Here is a 19,598-nt window from a genome sequence, read left to right as displayed (position 1 = left end):
CCCTATGGAAAAAATTTAATCATACCCTTTTTCTTATCAGAAACAAGGGAAATACATTACTAGGCATGTGTAACCGTAATATTCCACCCATAATCCCTATGTTTAAAAAATATACTCCCAGATAGCGCCAAAACGGGTAAAATATGGCGTACGTCCCTTGTTAGGAGTTTCATCGCAAAAACATACTTTCTTTAACTTCGTCCCACAGTCCAGTTAATGCTTTCAGTGATTCATCTCACTGTAATAACTACGCTTTATCCATGGGTTTGGGGCGTTTAGACCCGGTAATTGTGCAGGATGGGTCTCTCTGTGTCTGTAGTTTCTTTCGATGAAATATTCCAGATCAGCCATTGCGTGATATACGATTGCTGTGCTTTTAACCCTTCACAGAATGTAATGTTCTCTGATGGTATAATTCTTTAAGCGATCGGGATACACCAGTGCAGAAACACACGAGCCAGAATACTGAGCCGTCAGGACAGGAGGGAGTAGAATGATCTCTAGACGGAGTAGTGTTTGAGACAATTGAACTGAACCGTATAAGCCTTCGCAGTATGTATTCATCTACTGTGTAGCAAGATGGCGGCCCTCTGACGCATGAAGGAAGGTGAGCCAACTTATAATTTAGTAGACTTAAATTAGTTGAACTCAAACATCCCCACAGCGGAGGAAGTGGATCCTTTATGAAGTCCTTTAGAATAAAAAGATTCGGATGTCCTGAAATGGCTTCGTTCGGTCAAAGAATATTCTTTGGATGGCTACTAGAAGCTCGGTCAACCGTAGCAAAGCAATGCTAAGATGGAGACTGAGCACATGTGACCAGCAGAGGGAGGGGCCATGAAACAGTCAAATAGCTTTATATATAAGCACTAGAAATAACGCACATTACTTAAGAATAGCAAAAAATTAGAGTAAGGTAAGCATGACATGGATGCACGCACAGTTTTTTTTTTTTTTTTTTTTTTTTTTTTTTTTAGAGAGCGCACACGTCCAAAAATTGCGCGCGCAGTTTTTCCCAAAAAAAGAAAAAAAAATTGAAACTTTATGCGGCGCAGATATTGTGCGTACAAAATATTCTGTGCACGCCAACTAAGAAAAATTACATGAAACATTGCATGGATGTATAGCCTTGCGGAAGGAGAAGTCTGTTACGCATCATCCAGACTGCAGGGTAGCACTTTGTCAGAATATGTTAAAACTGCGTGTCCTGGAAAACATGGCTGATGTGGTGACCCTGGTCTCTCTACACACAATAGCAGCAGTTATGCTGTACCACCATCAATGTCTGCCTCAGTATATAATGTAATATCAGTAATGCAGTTTTAATATGGTGGGTGTCACATACAGGATGCACCCCAGGTAAGCTCCTGCGGCATGAAGCACATGGGAACGCCGGTTTACCAAGAAAAAACACATCGCTAGATTTGAGTGAACCATTATATGATCTGTTATGACCAAGGATATCTTCCCACTGCAGAGCCCTACCAGAACCATATCTGAAGTCATTTCACTGATCAATTCAGTAATAAGGCAAGTGGTCAGTCTAGTTAAGGGTTAACTGACTTGGGTCACACCTGTGCATGCCAACACATTCACTGATCTACCAGAGTCATTTAATGCCGCAGGTAACTTGCACATTAGTAAATGCACAGGATCCCTGGTTAACACGCACACCTTGTAATAAAGCCAGCTGTAACAGAGCTTGCCGTTTCCTTACCCATTAAACCCAGGATCTCCTCCCATTACTCCGTCGTACGCGGTAACTGCCGGCACATCCCTAAATCCATACCACGCGTGTCACTCACACACAGAACGCAGGAAACAAGACCAGGAACCATTCAGATACAAAGCGCTTTCAATGTTTATTTTTGTTCTGCTGCTCGGCGCCTCATTACGTATTTTACAACAACCACAGCAAAGAGAGAAAGAGCGACGAGACTCAGGGACCCGACAGCCACCAACACCCACAGCTCCACCTGCGCAGCCTCCCGAGTCACAGCCGGAACCTGGCCACGCTCTCCTCCGATCACCAGCAGGGGCCCCAGGGTGGCCAGGTCATGGTCTAGCTCCGTACGAGGTTCTGTGTGGAAAGGAGAGACATGGATAAGTTCCTGAATGGGCAGCATTGATCTGCAACAAGACAGATGGGAAGCTTGAGCAGCAGCCCACAGATTGCTGCAACATAAGAACCACCAACCATTAAGACAAGACTTCTGCGCGGCCCTCAAAAGCTTTTACATAAAGGGACCAGCTGGATTCTTACTCAACGTTAAGTATCCAAAATTTAATAAGCCAAACACCCATCAAGTCCGATCCACAATCATTTATTATGGGTCCCGTGAATAGTATTGGTATTGGGTTAAAGAGAACACAGAGGTCCCTGACCCGGAGTCCAGCCATCTGCTGCATCTATGCAGCCAGCCTTAAATACAGGTGGCTGGGCAAGATAGGACAGATAATCCCCAACCATGTTGGTGTCTGAGCAGGATATCTACATTATATAAAGGCTTAGGAAGAATTCAGTGGACACCATTATCCAGGATGCACTCATGACAAATCCCCTCACATACAGAGAGGATACGAGTTACATGGAGTAGCTGATGGGGTTGTAGTACAGAATCTGCACTCACCAGATGCAGCCTCCCTTTTCCAAGGTCTCCCGTGTCTTAATTGAGATCGTAATCCCCCAGGTGGCGCACCAGGGGTACAGGTACGGGTAATACAGCATCCGCAGATATCATTGGAGCCTTCAAGAGCCGACCAGCTGAGGAGACAACACGGGAGTCATTAATACACCTTCCTTAAAGTTCTGAACAGATAATGGACAAGCAAAAAGTCAATGGAAGATTGGCATGTCACCAGTGAAGCCCAGGTGCCCTACTTGACCAATCATGGTGATTGGAGTCATACATACTAGTTGTGAACATGACATGGGACACTTATCAGAAGCTTATCAGACTTAGCCTCATCCCAGTTGTTCATGTTCTTTCATAACCACCACTTTCCTTTAGAACCTTCTATTTTAAATTACCCCCCCCCATTGAGCCAAACCAAACAGCACTTCATGCAATAGAACAAGCATCATTACCACACTCACCTGTTGGTGGATTTGCTGTAGGAACAGGCCTTGTTTAGTGGGTCCGGGGCCTGGTTTTCTGCAGCAGCTCTCAGGTTACAGGTGATGTAGATCTAGATCCAGAAGAAGGATATTAGAGACACCTAAAGGAGGTATAGACCCAGGAGACCAAACTGCCAGAGATACTCACCACAGAGGCATCAGTCCCAGTAAACCGGAAAGCATCCACCATGAACTGCAGCGTGTCTGGACGGGGTCTCGGGGATCTGAAGGCAGAGGACGAGTCCTCCTGTTCGCCATCCAACAAACACCTGCCAAGCGCAACTGGGTTACATGGATTTACCTGAAGCCATATAGACACCTGGGCATGTAGTGTGACCTACCCATAGTAACCAATGATGTCATAACGGGGACCGGAGGAGCCATCAGGGGATAACGTGGCCACACAGCTGTCCACGAAGATCCTCATAGGCACGTGGTTTCCAACAGCGACAGAAGCCTGAATGTGGAATACTTCACCCAGCTTGAAGACTGTAGAGGTTCTTGGGGCCGACCAGTTGTCTGTAAAGAGAACACAGAGAGCAGAGGGGTTAGTGGGGTCTCAGCTACACCCCCTAACCCAGACTAACCACCCAAATTACCATTCATCAGCTGCAAGGAGAAGGACAGACGTTCCTCTGCAGATATGGTGGCACTGAAGGGCTTCCACGTTGGCTTGATGGCGTTGCTGCTCACGTTGCTATGTCTGCAGAGGTGACAGATATGTAGACAAGCAGTGTTTGATTTTCCCTCTTGCAGGCTTCAGATAAGATCTTAAAAACCCATTTACCTGGAGTAGTAGCATTGGATGGGAACCACAGCAGAGTTGGTCCTGGTGATGGGAGAGTTCCCAGATGATGTTGGGCTGTAGGTCAGGTTTGTGCTGTAGATCAAGAATTCAGGGGTCATCTGTGGGGATTAGAGACAGGTTATTTATAAGACTGTTTCAGACTGCTCCCGTTGTACAAGAACTCTTTATACACAACTCTCAAATAACACAACTTAAGCTTTAGGGCACCCCGTTCAGAACATAAGACAGAAGTCAAGCACAAGAAGGGGAGTCATTACTCCATGAAATGGGGAAAGCCTATACCAAAAGTGTATATGTATTTTTAAATATGTATACATGTACAGTTACTGCTAAGACAATCATGCTAGAGACACAAGACAATTTCAGAAACGTAGTACAACATCTCATTGGCAAACCATATCTGGGCATCATGATTGCACAAGCATGCGAGCAACGCAGTCAACCTGGGTCCATAAGAAGGCATTTATGAGTTCCCCTTGGCAGACTTAAATGCTACATTACACTAGTAGAACAGGACACAAGCAGTTAGTGAAGCTCCAGCCCCAGCACAGACCACCAGAACACTAAGAAGTCAGATCAGTCACTTATCAGAAACCCAACTTGATTACAACAGGGGCCCCAACAGAGCGTTTGCCTAAAGGGATTTAGGAACGCAATGAAGAGCCATTTTGTGCCTCCATAGCATTGTTGACCAGGACAACACCGAGCAGATGGGTGCGTGGAGGCATCTAGGAGCTCAACGTGCATGCAGCAGATGAATTGGTGAGGCTAGGAAATGAACCACTGGCCACAGATTCTCCACAAATCCAAGGAAGACACTGGGGGTTATAGCGAGCTATGCAGCCAAAGAGAATCACGGGTGAAGTTGTATGATCTTTAAATACAAGAGGAAACAACAAATACCAGTGACTGTTCAGAAACCGGAGGAACCATTAAACACAGCTTTAATATTTATATCCCATCAGCAGCCTCCTCACACCATATCACACCCTCTGTATAGACTTCCTCCACCTAAGTCACCCAGACCCCAAAGGCCTCCTCTCCCACCCCAGCCTCACCTGTAAGCCGCCACCGCCCCAGTCTCACCTGTAAGGTGTTGCCGCACTCCTGCAGCCCATACTGGAAGATCACCGTAGTCCCTGTGCTCCCGGAGCTGGGTTTACACAGTCTGGGTCCGAGGCTCAGATCAGAGGCTTTCACCAGCCTCCCATTTCTATACAGATCCCTGTTCACAGACACCTCCATCCTGTCCTCCATACACCGCACGCTGATAGGATGCTCTCCAGAGGCCTGCAGCTGCCGGGGCTGACCGACCACCCCGCCATACTGTCTAACAGACCCCCAACCAGACCAAGGATTAGGCTGAGGCCTGTTGCTCCACCAGTCCCTGGCCAGGACCTGCTGACTGGAAACGGCAAACACCGGCCCAAAGAGCAGGACCACCAGAACCGGGCAACTCAGTCTAACACACTGCCCCATTCTGCCCACAAGACAACGAGGGAGAGCACAGAACAGGCCTGTATATACCCCTCCCAACACCTTGGGCAGACAATCACCTGCCTCTTATGCTCCAGGGTAATTGTCCGGCCGTTTAACCCACGCTCTGGATTTGCAGAGGTTATAGTTTGCCGGTGTAACTAAGTAGAAATACAGCCGGCGTCCTAAAACAAAAGGGGCTGCTATACAGAGATCAGGGTATCATGGGGATGGCGGATCAACGAAAGAGGGTCCGGCGACACCAGAGCGAAACACATTGCGCTGATTCACAAAGGGTTAATTTCATGTTAATTAGGGCCGAGCTGGACAGCCCTGCTTTGTAAACAAAGCTTTCTCAGGCCTGAGGTTTCACACCTGCTGCAGGCTTTCATGATCTCCTTACATGAACTCTGGTGGACCGTACCTGGGATATGACCTGACCCTAAGACTCCCCAAATATCAACCCTTTAATAGCCTATTCTATTATAGTTACTGACGGATGGCGGCAGCCATATGGTTCCTAGGAGGGTCCTTATGAAACCGTGCTGACATACAGTATGGACTTTAAATGGAAAGGATGGCGGGAAACATGCGCAGGGGCAGCAGAAAATATCCCAGCTCATCCACTTTTTACTTATTAAATTATAGCTTATTCAGACCGTCTTGAACTCCTCCTTTTCTGTGTTTGAATGTACTGCTTCTGCTAGGAGTCTAATCCATGTATGTACTACCCTTTCTGTGCATGCACATGGAGGGTCTTGTAGGCACCATTCAGCTATTGTGTGCATTAATGGGTATACGATGGCTGGAGGGTTCCTTTAATATACATTTGGTTCCATAGTTAAAGGGGTCATCTAGTTAAAGGACCCCCCCATTATATATCTGAATAAACGCAGACACCGGATTCAGTGTATCATGTGACAGCATGGGGGAAGACATTTCCCTGCACACCTCAGCTAGGCATTTCCTGAGCAGGGACATTAAGGTGACCACATGAGCCTGCATACAAAATAATCACGTTAGAATCAGCTTTGTCATTACTTGGATATATTGTGCATGCGCAAAACCTGTGGGGTTGCGAATTTGACACATTGACACCTATTTGTGTAACTGAGCGGGGCATTTAGAAGAAGAATGGGTTTTATTTACCCCGTTTCATTTATAAAGCCACTTCCTGCTGTAGAACCCTGCGATACCCTCATACCCAGCCAACATTCGGAGCTCCTACGAAAGAGGGGCATCAGGGGAGGAGAGGGGGTACAGGGGAGGAGGAGAGAGGGGTACAGGGGTCTAAAAGAGGGGCCGACCAAACTAAACAGGAACCCTTTGAAGATATTATAAGGTGTTTCATGTATTTGTATGTATTCAGCCAATTATCATAAACAGGAGAGCAGTGGACTTCCCTCTTTGACTTTGGAAAATGTTTGCCGACCCCCATTAAGAAGACATTGGTATGGTCCTCTTTCTCTTGGACCTCCAGTGCTTCAGATGCACCAGCAAATCATTGACGGTAAGAAGACTCTGAATCCAAACCAGTAGAAGATTACTGGTCAGTAGAGCATTTAAACATGCGCGGGATAGACCGCTTCTCCCGGCCTCCGGGTCACTGCAGGGGATCTCCGGGTCGCGGGAGCGGCGTTGCGGCACGACCCATTCCCCCCTCCAAAAATGTTGTGTGTCCTGCAACGTCCTGGGACTGCCAACTGATGTTGCGAGACCACCCACTGGCCCACCAACCTTGGTGGTGACCTCCCATCGACGTCCAGCGGGACATCCTACCCACATCCCTCAAGTGAGGGCTCCGGGTAGCCGAGGCCGGAAAGTTCCCAGGTACGCTCCTTAATCTAAGACGAGACCGAGGACTGATTAAGGTTGGAGTCTTTACAGCAGGAGAAACGGGCGACTAGACGGGGGGAGCGGGGCCGATCTGCCGGTAAATTCTAGGGTTCTAAATTAAGCACCGACGTACCTTCTAACGCGTCCTCTGATAATTGGAAATCTTAACTTATTATCTAGGGGGCTGAGTCGAGTCCCGGAGGGTGTTAGCTGTGCAACATAAAAGCCTCCTTTCTGAGCGGAGCCGATATTGGAGAAAATGCACCCGTTCCGTGAGGTAAGAGCTCATTCATAAAACCTCATCGCCACCTGCCTAGAATTAGTCATTTTTATTCATTATTTCAAAAATATAAATACACCATTAAACTAATAAACCCCAAAAATACATGCAAGAGACACAAGCAGGGAGAATGAGGGGATCTCGTCTGATGAGCTTACAATCAAGTGGTGACAGAAGACCATCCGAGGAGAGAGAAGACCATCCGAGGAGAGAGAAGACCATACGAGGAGAGAGAAGACCATCCGAGGAGAGAGAAGACCATCCGAGGAGAGAGAAGACCATCCGAGGAGAGAGAAGACCATCCGAGGAGAGAGAAGACCATACAGGGAGAGAGAAGACCATCGGAGGAGAGAGAAGACCATCCGAGGAGAGAGAAGACCATCCGAGGAGAGAGAAGACCATCCGAGGAGAGAGAAGACCATACGAGGAGAGAGAAGACCATCCGAGGAGAGAGAAGACCATCCGAGGAGAGAGAAGACCATCCGAGGAGAGAGAAGACCATCCGAGGAGAGAGAAGACCATCCGAGGAGAGAGAAGACCATCCGAGGAGAGAGAAGACCATCCGAGGAGAGAGAAGACCATCCGAGGAGAGAGAAGACCATACAGGGAGAGAGAAGACCATCGGAGGAGAGAGAAGACCATCCGAGGAGAGAGAAGACCATCCGAGGAGACGGTTAAAGGGACACTGAATGGGGTGGGAGATAAAACTCAAATTCTTAAAGATTTAGTACGAAATGCCGTGGGTGTCTTTAAAGCTGCTGTCCCACTTAGACAAACCATTAACTGCACATCTAGCGTGCTAATGTTTATTATTGATTGATTTATATAGCGCCTTCATATTCCGCAGCGCTGTTTAGTCGTTAAACCTCGGCCGGTCTGTCATTTTATTCTTCCCACCTAAGGTTTAATCACATAAAAACTAAAAAGTTGCTTTTTTTTTGTTGTTGCTTTAAGAACCTGCTTTGTGTCACATGACAATTAGGCATGCCGTTAAAAAACTACGACTAAGACAATTTTATTTTTGGGACCTTAATCAGTACTTATTCTCGTCTTAGATGTAGGAGCCATATGTCTATCCCATGCGTGCTTTAGCCCCCTCGCTGTATTACCCTCTACCACTTCTGCTGGGAGGCTGTTCCACTTATCTACCACCCACTAAGCTCAGCAAGAATCGATCTGCTGCAGGGTTTGCACCAGCGCTGCTGCTAATAATATACAGGCCTTTGCTGCCTTAAAACTGATTTTGGAAAATGTTCACTTTCATAGACCCTAGATCGTCAAAAATGTAATTGGAAAAAATAAATAAAAAATAGAAGTAAAATTTGTTTTGAACAAAAAAAAAGATTTTGGGAATTAGATCGAAATCCGCACATTTTAAACAATGATATATATATGAATACAATATATAGTTAATAGTATGTTTTTATTTGAAATCTATTTATTCATTTCTCTTTTACAGTATTTTTTTTTAAATAAATATATTTCTTTCCAAATATAACAGAAATGAAATAAAATGATAAAACGTCACGTGTAACCAATAATTTAATACATTTAATTTAATTTAATAAATAAAAATTCAAGAGCTTTTTTTTTATGCCTTCTTTATATGCGTCCGACAAGAAATGTATCTTTTACCAATTTTTTATTTTTTTTTTACCCAACCTGATTATTTTATGTGATAACTTTTACAGAATGTATTTATTCAGATAAAATACTTTTTATTTTAAAACGCATTATTTAATGAGATTAATCAGCTGGTGCGGATTTATTTTTATTATTATGCCCCCAACTATGGGAAATACGAATAATTAAAAAAAAAATGCTTTTAAAAGTTAATTAACCTCTCGATGACCCTGGGGACAAAATGTACAGTGCTACGCGATATGTTGGTGCTCAATAATCCAATAAATAATATGTAATATTGTAATATTATTTATTTATTTATAATGTATTTTTAAAATGTGATGTAAATGGGTAAAAAAACCACCGGTCTCTACCGTTTCATTTTTGTAATTTTTTCAGATGAGTTCATTTCATTTCCTTCAAAGCCAATCCATCAATCGCGTGGAATTAAAGCCATCGGCCGGTTTTTTCTGGGGTTCTAAAGTTTTTTCACGGCCAGAGGGCTTCCTGATGTCGTAACTTCTTGCACGGCTCATCGGTATCGGCCCTGATCGGAATAAGGTAAGAAATGATTGTAAATACACGCTCATGTTAGGTGTCCGTGACACACGAGTGCCGGGAACATGTATTGTAATCACGCGGCAGGCTGGAAGGGCTCTATGGAAGAGTCTATAGATAATTCCTTGGCATAAATGGTAATCACGTCGCCCTGACCAGTATAGGAAAAGGGTATAAGAACCCGTTAGAGGGCATGGAGACCACATCTACCTCTACTTTCTCCTCCATCGCTTCAAGAAGCAGCACCTACAGCACTCCCGGTCCATCGTCCTGCTGCGATCGTCTGTCATGGAAGCTGTGGTTCCGACCGGTCGTTGGTCACGGAGACATTTAGATATTTAAGCAAAACGAATATCTAACGGCGAGTGATTGGAGAACCTGCTTGGACTGGTCATCCGGCACATTGGGCAAATGGTCGGTGACCAACATCACCCCATGCTTACGTGATCTGCCATTCTAGTGGCAGAGCGGGTGCTGCATCTGCCCGACCTTCACGTAGCGTTTGGCCACAGGTATTGAGCCTCACATCATTTGGTGCCCACCAGCCTTAAAGGAATGCCTAGTCCTCCCCAGCACAGCTCTGCTGGTCTCTAGATTCGATAGATTAGACACTGTCACTAAGTTTTCTTTCTACTTTTTTTTTTCCTAGGAGATGAACCGGAGAAATCGGACAGCCGTCACGGAATTTCTGCTATTGGGGTTCGGGAAAATTCAGAACTTCCGGATTCTAATATTAATTTTGTTTCTGTTGATCAGCCTCGCGTCGCTAACCGGAAATTTTCTGGTCATTTTATTGGTGGCGTCCAACAAAAGTCTCCATTCTCCCATGTACTTTTTCCTCAGCCAGATGTCCTTGTCAGACATTTTATTCACCTCCACCATAATGCCCAACATGCTAGCCATCATATCGTCGGGGGAATGCAGCATGTCCGTCGCGGGGTGCATGATCCAGTTCTATTTCCTGGGCGTTCCAACAGTTGCGCAGTGTCTACTATTGGGCGCCATGTCATTCGATCGATTTGTTGCCATCTGCAATCCATTCCATTACATAAGTATCATGACCTTCAAGCTGCAGCTTCACGTTGTTATTGTGTGTTGGCTACTGGGCTTCTCGTTGGTTTTCATCATTTATATTTTCTTAGCAGAGTTAGAATTCTGTGATTCCAACATCATTGACTATTTCTATTGTGACATAACACCCGTCGCAGATATTTCATGTTCGGATACCGCGGCCGTTGAGCTGGTGACCTCTCTGTTGTCCGCTCCGCTTGTCCTCTCTCCATTTCTGTTTATCGTTGTCACCTACACCTTCATCCTCCTCACCATCTTCAGAATCCCATCCGTGTCCGGGAGATGGAAAGCCTTCTCCACCTGTACTTCCCATCTGACCGTGGTGTGCATGTATTACGGGACGCTGGCGATAAATTACGCGGTTCCGCGTAGAGTACACTCCATCAATGTGAGCAAGGGCCTTTGCTTGATGTACGTGGTTGTGACCCCGTTCTTTAACCCGATTATCTATAGCTTGAGAAATCGAGATATCAGGAGAGCTATCCAGAAATCTGTAAACGTTTGGAGGAAATGTGTCCAAATGAAAGACTTCTGAGCATACGCAGCTTAAAACTAACCACAAAAAGAGTAATCTTAATTCATTCGTTATGGCCGTTCATTGTCAGCGGACTTTTGCTTGTCTAGCTGTTGACAGCAAGAATCAAGAACATGCTTACGACAGAACGTGTAACATTTCTGTAGGGTTGCTCTAAGGGCCAATTTGATTTGAATAGAAAATATTTTGAAAGCTGTATTATAAAGGCTGGCTGATTTATTTGAATGCCTCTTTACTTCTGTATTAAATGAATATTCATGGGTTTCCCTTTTGCGGCAAATCATATACATCAACCAATATAGTTAAGCACTAAAAAAAATTACATACACGTGATAAGTAGCGTGATAAATGTGTAAATGTATGATTGCAGAAGAATTTTTCTATTCTGTACACTCACACCCGCATACATTTACGCTTAAGGAAGCTTATGGCCTCATGTGAACATTTATTACATATACAACAGAAATGATTCATTATTAATATTCGCAATTAGGCGGTAGGAGAAACATAACGCGCTGATCAGATGTCTACTGATAATTAAAAAAATAATCCCTATTATCCTCTGGGATCTAAAGAAATAGCCCCTGGGGTAATTAATGAAAGATAGAAATATGTTATTTTTTTTGTATGTAGATTATGTTGAGAGAAATGTATCTGGTCCTTGAGGTAAGAGGCTTTAATGAATTCATTAAAGTCATTTTTGGTGTAGAATGAAATCACGCAAAAAAAAAAAAATATATAAAAAAACATTACGTTGTCTTATTTCTTTTAAATGATTCAAAATTTTAACCATTTCAGCATATATTAAATCTCGATTGAAAAAGAAAAAAAAAAAACAGGTTACAGAATATTTTCAGAAATTAGCAAGGGTTTTAATTTGCATAAATGATTGTTGGGTATTTTAATTATCAATAAACTAGTTTATCTTACGGACTTGGGGACAAAACTACTAAACGGGGGAGCAATAACTTAACGGGGAGGGATAATCATCCCGTGTCCATGGGATGAATCCCACACATTAGTAAAGTAATAGTGAAGAACCAGATCTTAAAGCCTTTGGGTTCGTGTGTAAATATAGCCAAAAATAGAGTAAAATTCCTTTTTTGGGGTTTTTTTCTTGCGTCTCTAGGGAATGTGTGGGAGAATTTGGACGATAGTCACTGAACTTCTGCTATTAGGATTCTGGAACCTTCATAGCTTCAAGGTTCTGTTTTTTCTCTTGTTTCTGTTGGTCTACGTCGTGTCGTTGGCAGGGAATGGCCTGGTTATCTGCTTGGTGGAGCGCAACCAAAGTCTTCATTCCCCCGTGTATTTTTTTCTCACCCAAATGTCGTTGTCTGAAATGCTATTCACCACCAACATTCTGCCGAACATGATACGTCTCATAATGGAAGGTTCTATCTCTTGGCAGTTCCAACCGTGGCCCAGTGCTTGGTCCTGGCCGCCATGTCATTCGATCGATATGTTGCCATTTGTAATCCGCTGAACTATGCGACTATAATGACCTTCAAGCTTCAGCTTCAGGTCGTCATCATCTCCTGTTCTGGGCTTTTCCTTGACTTATAACGCATACTTTTTCCTGACCAAGTTGGAATTCTGAGGTTCCAATGTCTGTGGTTCCTTTCACCCCTTCACGTGGGTTTATGAAGCCCCGTCTCACTAAAGCTCACTGGGCATCTTTTTTTTCTATGTTATTTAAGCTTTGTGGTAAATATTCAGGAACGTTATGGCCGTCACAGCGCTCTAAATGTATTAATATATAATACAGAATTAGGGCTGCAACAACTAATCGATAAAATCCATAATAATTGATTTTATCGAATATAAGATGGGGGTTTTTCAGAGCAAATGCTCTAAAAAATACTCGTTTTATAATCCGACCTCAAATTAGTCTGACTATAAGACTAAGATCCAGATCCTCCGCAGCGCTGCAGGGAACCCGGATCCTCCTCTCTGGCTGCCGGTGAATGCCTGTGCGAAGCAGACATCCTCCGCTGCTGCCTGGGGCTTCTATGACGGAGCACCGGCGTGATGTGAACTTCCGGTGCTCCACCATAGAAGCCCCGGCATATCCCAGAGTGGCATATCAGGGGGCGGGGGCATGTGGCATATCTGGGGGTATAAGGCATTTCAGGGGCACAGTGGTATATAGCGGTATAAGGCATATCAGGGAGGCAGAGTGGCAAGCCTGGGCTCAGATTTGCATAACTGGGGGGGCAGATTGGGAAATAAATTAATTAATTCTGCTGTTTGTTTTTAACACCCAGTTTGTTCATTAAATTCTTTCCAATAAACAAATAATTTTATTTAATTTTATTACATAATTTTATCGAAAAAATATTCGCCCAACTAATCGATTATGAAAATAATCATTAGTTGCAGCTCTATACAGAATCCAACAATCTGCCGGAGGATCAGCCCCGTTCCCCCCATCTAGTCTGTCTCTTTCTCCTGCTCTAAAGACTGAAACCTGCGATATTTTTTCTCCGATTTTCATGCCTATTAAACACTGAGTTAAATGAACCATTGAACATGTATCCATTAAACACTTTCCACAGTGTTTTGTTGCACCCACTGGTGTCCTCCCACCGGCACAGTGAACAAGGCCGCTAATGCGCCCCACTCCCCGCCATTTTTCTTCCCGTCCCCATACAATGTTAAAGAATTTGGGGTTATCTCCGCCCACAACATCAGCGGACCCGCCCACCAATGTTAGCAGACCCGCCCACCTACATCATTAGTCCCCCCCCAAAGAGCGACGGAGTGCATAGATAATGGCTTACTCCCATCACCCTAGCCATCCCGAGGGGACATCATGGTCTATGCTCATTCCTGCCCCGGGTATCAGGCTGCTCTTCTGTCCGACTTCCTTCCTTTCAGGGCTTTCCTATCCCATGTATGTTTATATACAATAAACTAGTCCTTGAGGGCCGCAAACGGGCCGCTGTGTTAGGATATCCCAGCTGGAGCGCAGAAGTGTCAGGATACACAGAATTCATGTTTGTGGCCCCTGAGGACTGGACCGCGTGCAGCTCTGTACCGAATATAGATATTTCACGACTAAAAGCATTTGCAGATGAAATGCATGGATTCTGCGGCCATCTTGTTTTTAGGCCACGAGGGCATTTTGCGTCACCGTACCGTATCTCTCTTCGTTCTGATTGGCCAAACACGGACATTTTTGTTTTTGGAGTAATAACGTATTTTATTTACACAATTTAATGTATAAAACCGTTTCTTGCGGTTTCTATACACAATTTATGACCTAGTAGGATTTGGTAACGAGTCTTAACATTTTTACCCCAATCTCAGGCTACCGGGCAGACATCTTCCCTAATTGAACCAAGTGTAGAAACATCTAGTACCCGGTCAGAGGCATTACTTTCAGAGGTTGGCAACCAGCGATCCCAACGGATCCCTGATCTGCCATCATAAGAAAAACTGTCCTATAATGGAGGTGAGGGCCACTTCTAAAGTGATGAAAGCTTAACTTTACTGAGAGGGTGGTAGGTAAGTGGAGCTGCCTCCCAACAGAAGCGGTAGAGGGTAATACAGTGAAGGGATTTAAACACTCATGGAATAGACGTCTAAGACGAGACCGACGACTGATTAAGGTTTGAGTCTTTACAGCAGGAGAAACGGGCGACTAGACGGGGGGAGCGGGGTTCCTCTGCCACCAAATGCTAGGTTCTGGTACCAAAGCCATGACTTCCAAGCAGAAAGGCTGATAATTTGAGTACATATTATTACGGGGTAAGGGTGATTTAACCACCACTCTCAAAACACTCAGCCATAGCTGACATTACAATTTAATGGAAAGACTAAGTGCAGAATATGATGGCGCTGTATAAATGAATAAATAATAATAAAAAAGAAGAATGGCAAAGCGGGAGTGGAGAAGAGTAACTCTTGGTGGACAAAATAGCATCTTGGGTCCTGCTAATGCTGGACTACAACTCCAACAACGCTCAGCAAACCACCAGCCAGGCTGAAGAAAAAGAAAGGAAGGGGTTAAATGTCGGGGGTTATCGGTCCTGTGTGAGGTTATCTGCAGGTGAGAGCAATAAGCATGTGATTATCTGCCCCAGGTGCTGGGAGGGGTATATACAGGCCTGTTCTGTGCTCGCCCTCATTGTCTTGTGGTCAGAATGGGGCAGTGGGTTAGACTGAGTTGTCTGGTGCTGGTGGTCCTGCTCTTTGGGCCGGTGTTTGCCGTCTCCAGTCAGCAGGTCCTGGTCAGGAACCGGCGTCAGTGGGATTGGTGGACGCCCAGACCTCAGCTGCTTCAGCCTTGGACTGGTTGGGGGTCTGTTCAACTGTATGGGGGGGGTGGTTGGTCAGTCCAGGCAGCTGCCGACCTCTGGAGAGCATCCTATCAGCGTGCGGTGTATGGAGGACAGGATGGAGGTGTCTGTGAACAGGGATCTGTATAGAAATGGGAGGCTGGTGAAAGCCTCTGATCTGAGCCTCGGACCCAGACTGTGTAAACCCAGCTCCGGGAGCACAGGGACTACGGTGATCTTCCAGTATGGGCTGCAGGAGTGCGGCAACACCTTACAGGTGAGGCTGGGGCGGTGGCGGCTTACAGGTGAGGCTGGGGCGGCTTATTGGTGAGGCTGGGGTGGTTGTGGTGGCTTACAGGTGAGGCTGGGGCGGTGGCGGCTTACAGGTGAGGCTGGGGCGGTGTTTTACAGGTATGGGGTAGGTTGGTGAGAATGATGGGGCTGAAATATTGTGTGAAGCCTAGAAGATGTCTTGCTATAGAGAAGCTAAATCCAGTGATGTAAAGTAAGCCCAGAATAGATATTAAGATTATCAAGCACTTGAGCCAAGCAGGTTCTTCCATAAAAACATTAAGCGGCTGCTTTTATCCCTCATTTATCTGAAGGGTTCTGTTTATCCCTAGAATTTATTTAATTGGCAGTTAATGATTATTATTTTTATGCTTAACCTTTCACAAGCCGTGGAAGGGTGAGCATAACACCCCAATATCAAGACTTCTAATTCAATTTGTTTTTGGAACAGGAATTTGAAGTCCATTCCCCCCCCGGACCATTTTATATCATCCATCCCCGAAACTGAAAAAGTGGGGGACTTAAAGCAGCGGCTTTTAAAAAGGACAAGCGTTGGGTCTCATTTTAATGTCTATGTCAAAAGAAATGGTTAAATATTCTAGGATGGGATAAACTTGTTCTGTTTAATATTTCGTTTTTAAGGGCTGTTTGCTGCCGTATATTAAATGCTGCTCAAGGGGCTGGGGGTGTAAATTTGTTTTGCTTTTGGTGGGAAGCGATATCGCGCCTCCATCAATCCAACCCACTCGCTTTCCCTCATAGCTGAATGTGCTGGGAGTTGTAGACGGATGAGATCCTACTCCAAGCGCCGGGTCTCTCTCATAGTGGTGTCTGAGAAACTCTGGGTTTATATCAAGTACCTGTCATGGCCGATCTGGCCGTATTAAATGTCCTCAGGAGGCTGTGTTCATATGTCTGGTGTTTTTGTTGTCTGCAGATGACCCCTGAATTTCTGGTCTACAGCACAAACCTGACCTACAGCCCAACTCCATCTGGGAACTCTCCCATCACCAGGACCAACTCTGCTGTGGTGCCCATCCAGTGCTACTACCCCAGGTAAGTGGCTTTCTGAAGTCTTCAAGAGGGGGAAACTGGGGCATTGCGGGTCTTCATATGTACATCGTGTCCGCAGACACGGGAATGTCAGCAGTAACGCCATCAAGCCAACATGGATGCCTTTCAGCTCCACCGTATCTGCAGAGGAACGTCTGTCCTTCTCCTTGCAGCTGATGAATGGTAATTGGGGTGGTTAGTCTGGATTAGGGGGTGTAGCTGAGACCCCACTAACCCCTCTGGTATCTGAATTCTCTTTACAGACATCTGGTCGGCCCCAAGAACCTCTACAGTCTTCAAGCTGGGTGAAGTATTCCACATTCAGGCTTCTGTCGCTGTTGGAAACCACGTGCCTATGAGGATCTTCGTGGACAGCTGTGTGGCCACGTTATCCCCTGACGGCTCCTCCGGTCCTCGTTATGACATCATTGGTTACTATGGGTAGGTCACACTACATGCCCAGGTGTTTCTATGGCTGCAGGTAAATCCATGTAACCCGGTTCTGCTTGGCAGGTGTTTGTTGGATGGCAGAGAGGAGGATTCATCCTCTGCCTTCAGATCCCCGAGACCCCGTCCAGACACGCTGCAGTTCATGGTGGATGCTTTCAGGTTTACTGGGACTGATGCCTCTGTGGTGAGTCTCTCTGGCAGTTTGGTCTCCTGGGTCTATACCTCCTTTTGGTGTCTCTAATGTCCTTCTTCCGGATCTAGATCTACATCACCTGTAACCTGAGAGCTGCTGCAGTAAACCAGGTCCCAGACCCACTAAACAAGGCCTGTTCCTACAGCAAATCCACCAACAGGTGAGTGCGGTAATGCTGCTTGGCCTAGAATATGGAAGCCATTTAAGAAAAAAGAGGTCCTGACTATAAAACATGGACAATGGCGGCAACTGTTACATCTGTAGACATAAACGAATGTTTGTAACCTCCACATCTAATTACCCTGAGTATCGGGGCTCATAATTTGATAACCCAGCTCTTGATCTACTGTCCAGTTGGTACTATACTAGTGTAACTTTTACAACTTCTATGGGTCAAACTGGCCAATTAAACCGCTTATAGATGGCATCTGAGTGATGCTCAGTCTGCCGGTCTTGGTTGGTTAATGACTCCCATGTTGTCTCCTCAGCTGGTCGGCTCTTGAAGGCTCCAATGATATCTGCAGATGCTGTGAGACCCGTACCTGCACCGCTCCAGCTCCGTTCAGAGGCCGGAGATCTTTGGAAAGGGAGGCTGCATCTGGTGAGTGCAGAATCTGTACTACAACCCCATCAGCTACTCCATGAAACCTCCATTCTGGATGTGATTGGAACGGCAATGGAAAGTGGACTCAGTACAACAGAGTACATGGATTTCATCCTGTAGCTTGATACTGACCAAAAATGCTCCCCTGGTTGGCCAAACACGGGCAGCTCCTTCAATATGGATGTCTGGTTAGGCGATCTTGCAATATGACTTCTGTTTTGATGCTCGGTGTCTATTGCCGATGCTAAATGGGCTCCACAATATGGTGGACTAGCAGGTAGAATAACTTGATGGGTGTTTTGGCTTTGGCTCCTTAATCTGACAAGCAGGGATTCTGTAATCTCTGATCCCACCTGGCCATAGGAAGGGCCCAACATAAATCCTGGGTTAGTCACGCTGTGTTCTGTGATGGGCAGTTATCGGACTGACCTACCCATGAGCCGGCCATGTTGCACGTTAAACTTATCCATGTCTCTCCTTTCCACACAGAACCTCGTACAGAGCTAGACCATGACCTGGCCACCCTGGGGCCCCTGCTGGTGATCGGAGGAGAGCGTGGCCAGGTTCTGGCTGTGACTCGGGAGGCTGCGCAGGTGGAGCTGTGGGTGTTGGTGGCTGTCGGGTCCCTGAGTCTCGTCGCTCTTTCTCTCTTTGCTGTGGTTGTTGTAAAATATATAATGAGGCGCCGAGCAGAAGACCAGAAATAAACATTGAAAGCACTTTGTATTTGAATGGTTCCTGGTCTTGTTTCCTGCGTTCGGTTGGGTAAATGACACGCGTGGCATAGATTTAGGGATGTGCCGGCAGTTACCGTGTAGGACGGAGTAATGGGAGGAGATCCTGGGTTTAATGGGTAAGGAAATGGAATCTCAAAAGATTCCTGCTGGCGTTTCTTCTGTTACAGCAAAAGCTTAAACAATGCATGCTGGGGCATGAGAGCCGATTCATTCTCTAAATGACTGATAATGTTACAGTGACTTACTATAATATAACCAATAAATGGCTTTGATTGTCACACTTCTACTATGAAGGGGGAGGAAGATATAAATGAGTAAAGAGGCATGTTTTTACCCTCATCCTCTACTCATTAGGAATGGTTTATTGAACTTGCATGCCCTCATCTCTAACTCACAACATTTAAAGCTGCAAACACCCAACAGCCCGGGCAAATATCTGCTAATGAGTGAATCTGCTGGTTTTGTGTGCCGGTAAGTCATAGAAGTCGCGTCTGATGAGGGGAGTTGAGGATTATCCTATGTGCACGCTCTACTTCTTTAGTGAATAGATGCAAATTAAAACATCCCTCTGGGCTGGAGCTCTAACCAGAAAATCCTAAATCAAAGTTTCAGCCAAGTTATCAAACTGATAAGCACAACATCTGCTAACCAAGCAGGGCTTTCTTTTGGGGTCTAACTGATG

The 19,598-nt window shown here is 45.4% G+C and overlaps 3 protein-coding genes and 1 pseudogene across 3 annotated transcripts in view; 3 read left to right on the top strand and 1 right to left on the bottom strand.

Moving 5' to 3' along the window:
- TM4SF5 (transmembrane 4 L six family member 5) overlaps positions 1–5,845 on the top strand; it is a 94,799-nt gene extending 88,954 nt beyond the window's left edge. The window contains exon 6 of the mRNA XM_053465084.1: positions 5,835–5,845. The gene's annotated coding sequence lies outside the window, so the exon portion shown is untranslated. The remainder of the gene's footprint in view (positions 1–5,834) is intronic.
- LOC128491597 (zona pellucida sperm-binding protein 3-like) lies at positions 1,863–5,405 on the bottom strand. The gene is made up of 8 exons (XM_053463914.1): positions 5,013–5,405; positions 3,906–4,024; positions 3,718–3,821; positions 3,460–3,637; positions 3,267–3,387; positions 3,098–3,189; positions 2,631–2,764; positions 1,863–2,080 (listed from the first exon to the last, which is right to left on the bottom strand). The coding sequence occupies exons 1-8, from the start codon at positions 5,403–5,405 to the stop codon at positions 1,863–1,865; spliced, it is 1,359 nt and encodes a 452-aa protein (XP_053319889.1).
- Positions 5,846–9,892: 4,047 nt separating the features above from the next.
- Positions 9,893–11,305, top strand: LOC128491596 (olfactory receptor 11A1-like). Its single transcript, XM_053463912.1, has 2 exons — positions 9,893–10,012; positions 10,349–11,305. The coding sequence occupies exons 1-2, from the start codon at positions 9,893–9,895 to the stop codon at positions 11,303–11,305; spliced, it is 1,077 nt and encodes a 358-aa protein (XP_053319887.1).
- Positions 11,306–15,453: 4,148 nt separating this feature from the next.
- LOC128491595 (zona pellucida sperm-binding protein 3-like) lies at positions 15,454–18,886 on the top strand (annotated as a pseudogene).
- Positions 18,887–19,598: the final 712 nt, after the last annotated feature.

Source organism: Spea bombifrons, chromosome 4 (assembly GCF_027358695.1).
Source record: "Spea bombifrons isolate aSpeBom1 chromosome 4, aSpeBom1.2.pri, whole genome shotgun sequence".
Classification (NCBI taxonomy): Eukaryota; Metazoa; Chordata; class Amphibia; order Anura; family Pelobatidae; genus Spea; species Spea bombifrons.
Note: the sequence above shows the minus strand (reverse complement) of the source record. Positions and strands in the feature narration are given on the sequence as shown.

What these genes read in the sequence shown, in the direction of transcription:
- LOC128491597 (XM_053463914.1), bottom strand. Translation starts at nt 5,405, where the DNA reads ATGGGGCAGTGTGTTAGACTGAGTTGCCCGGTTCTGGTGGTCCTGCTC. An exon ending in GACATCATTGGTTACTATGG is followed by an intron (nt 3,388 to 3,459) that starts GTAGGTCACACT and finishes TGCGCTTGGCAG; the next exon opens with GTGTTTGTTGGATGGCGAAC. An exon ending in CTGGGACTGATGCCTCTGTG is followed by an intron (nt 3,190 to 3,266) that starts GTGAGTATCTCT and finishes TTCTGGATCTAG; the next exon opens with ATCTACATCACCTGTAACCT.
- LOC128491596 (XM_053463912.1), top strand. Translation starts at nt 9,893, where the DNA reads ATGGAGACCACATCTACCTCTACTTTCTCCTCCATCGCTTCAAGAAGC. An exon ending in AGCTGTGGTTCCGACCGGTC is followed by an intron (nt 10,013 to 10,348) that starts GTTGGTCACGGA and finishes TTTTTTTCCTAG; the next exon opens with GAGATGAACCGGAGAAATCG.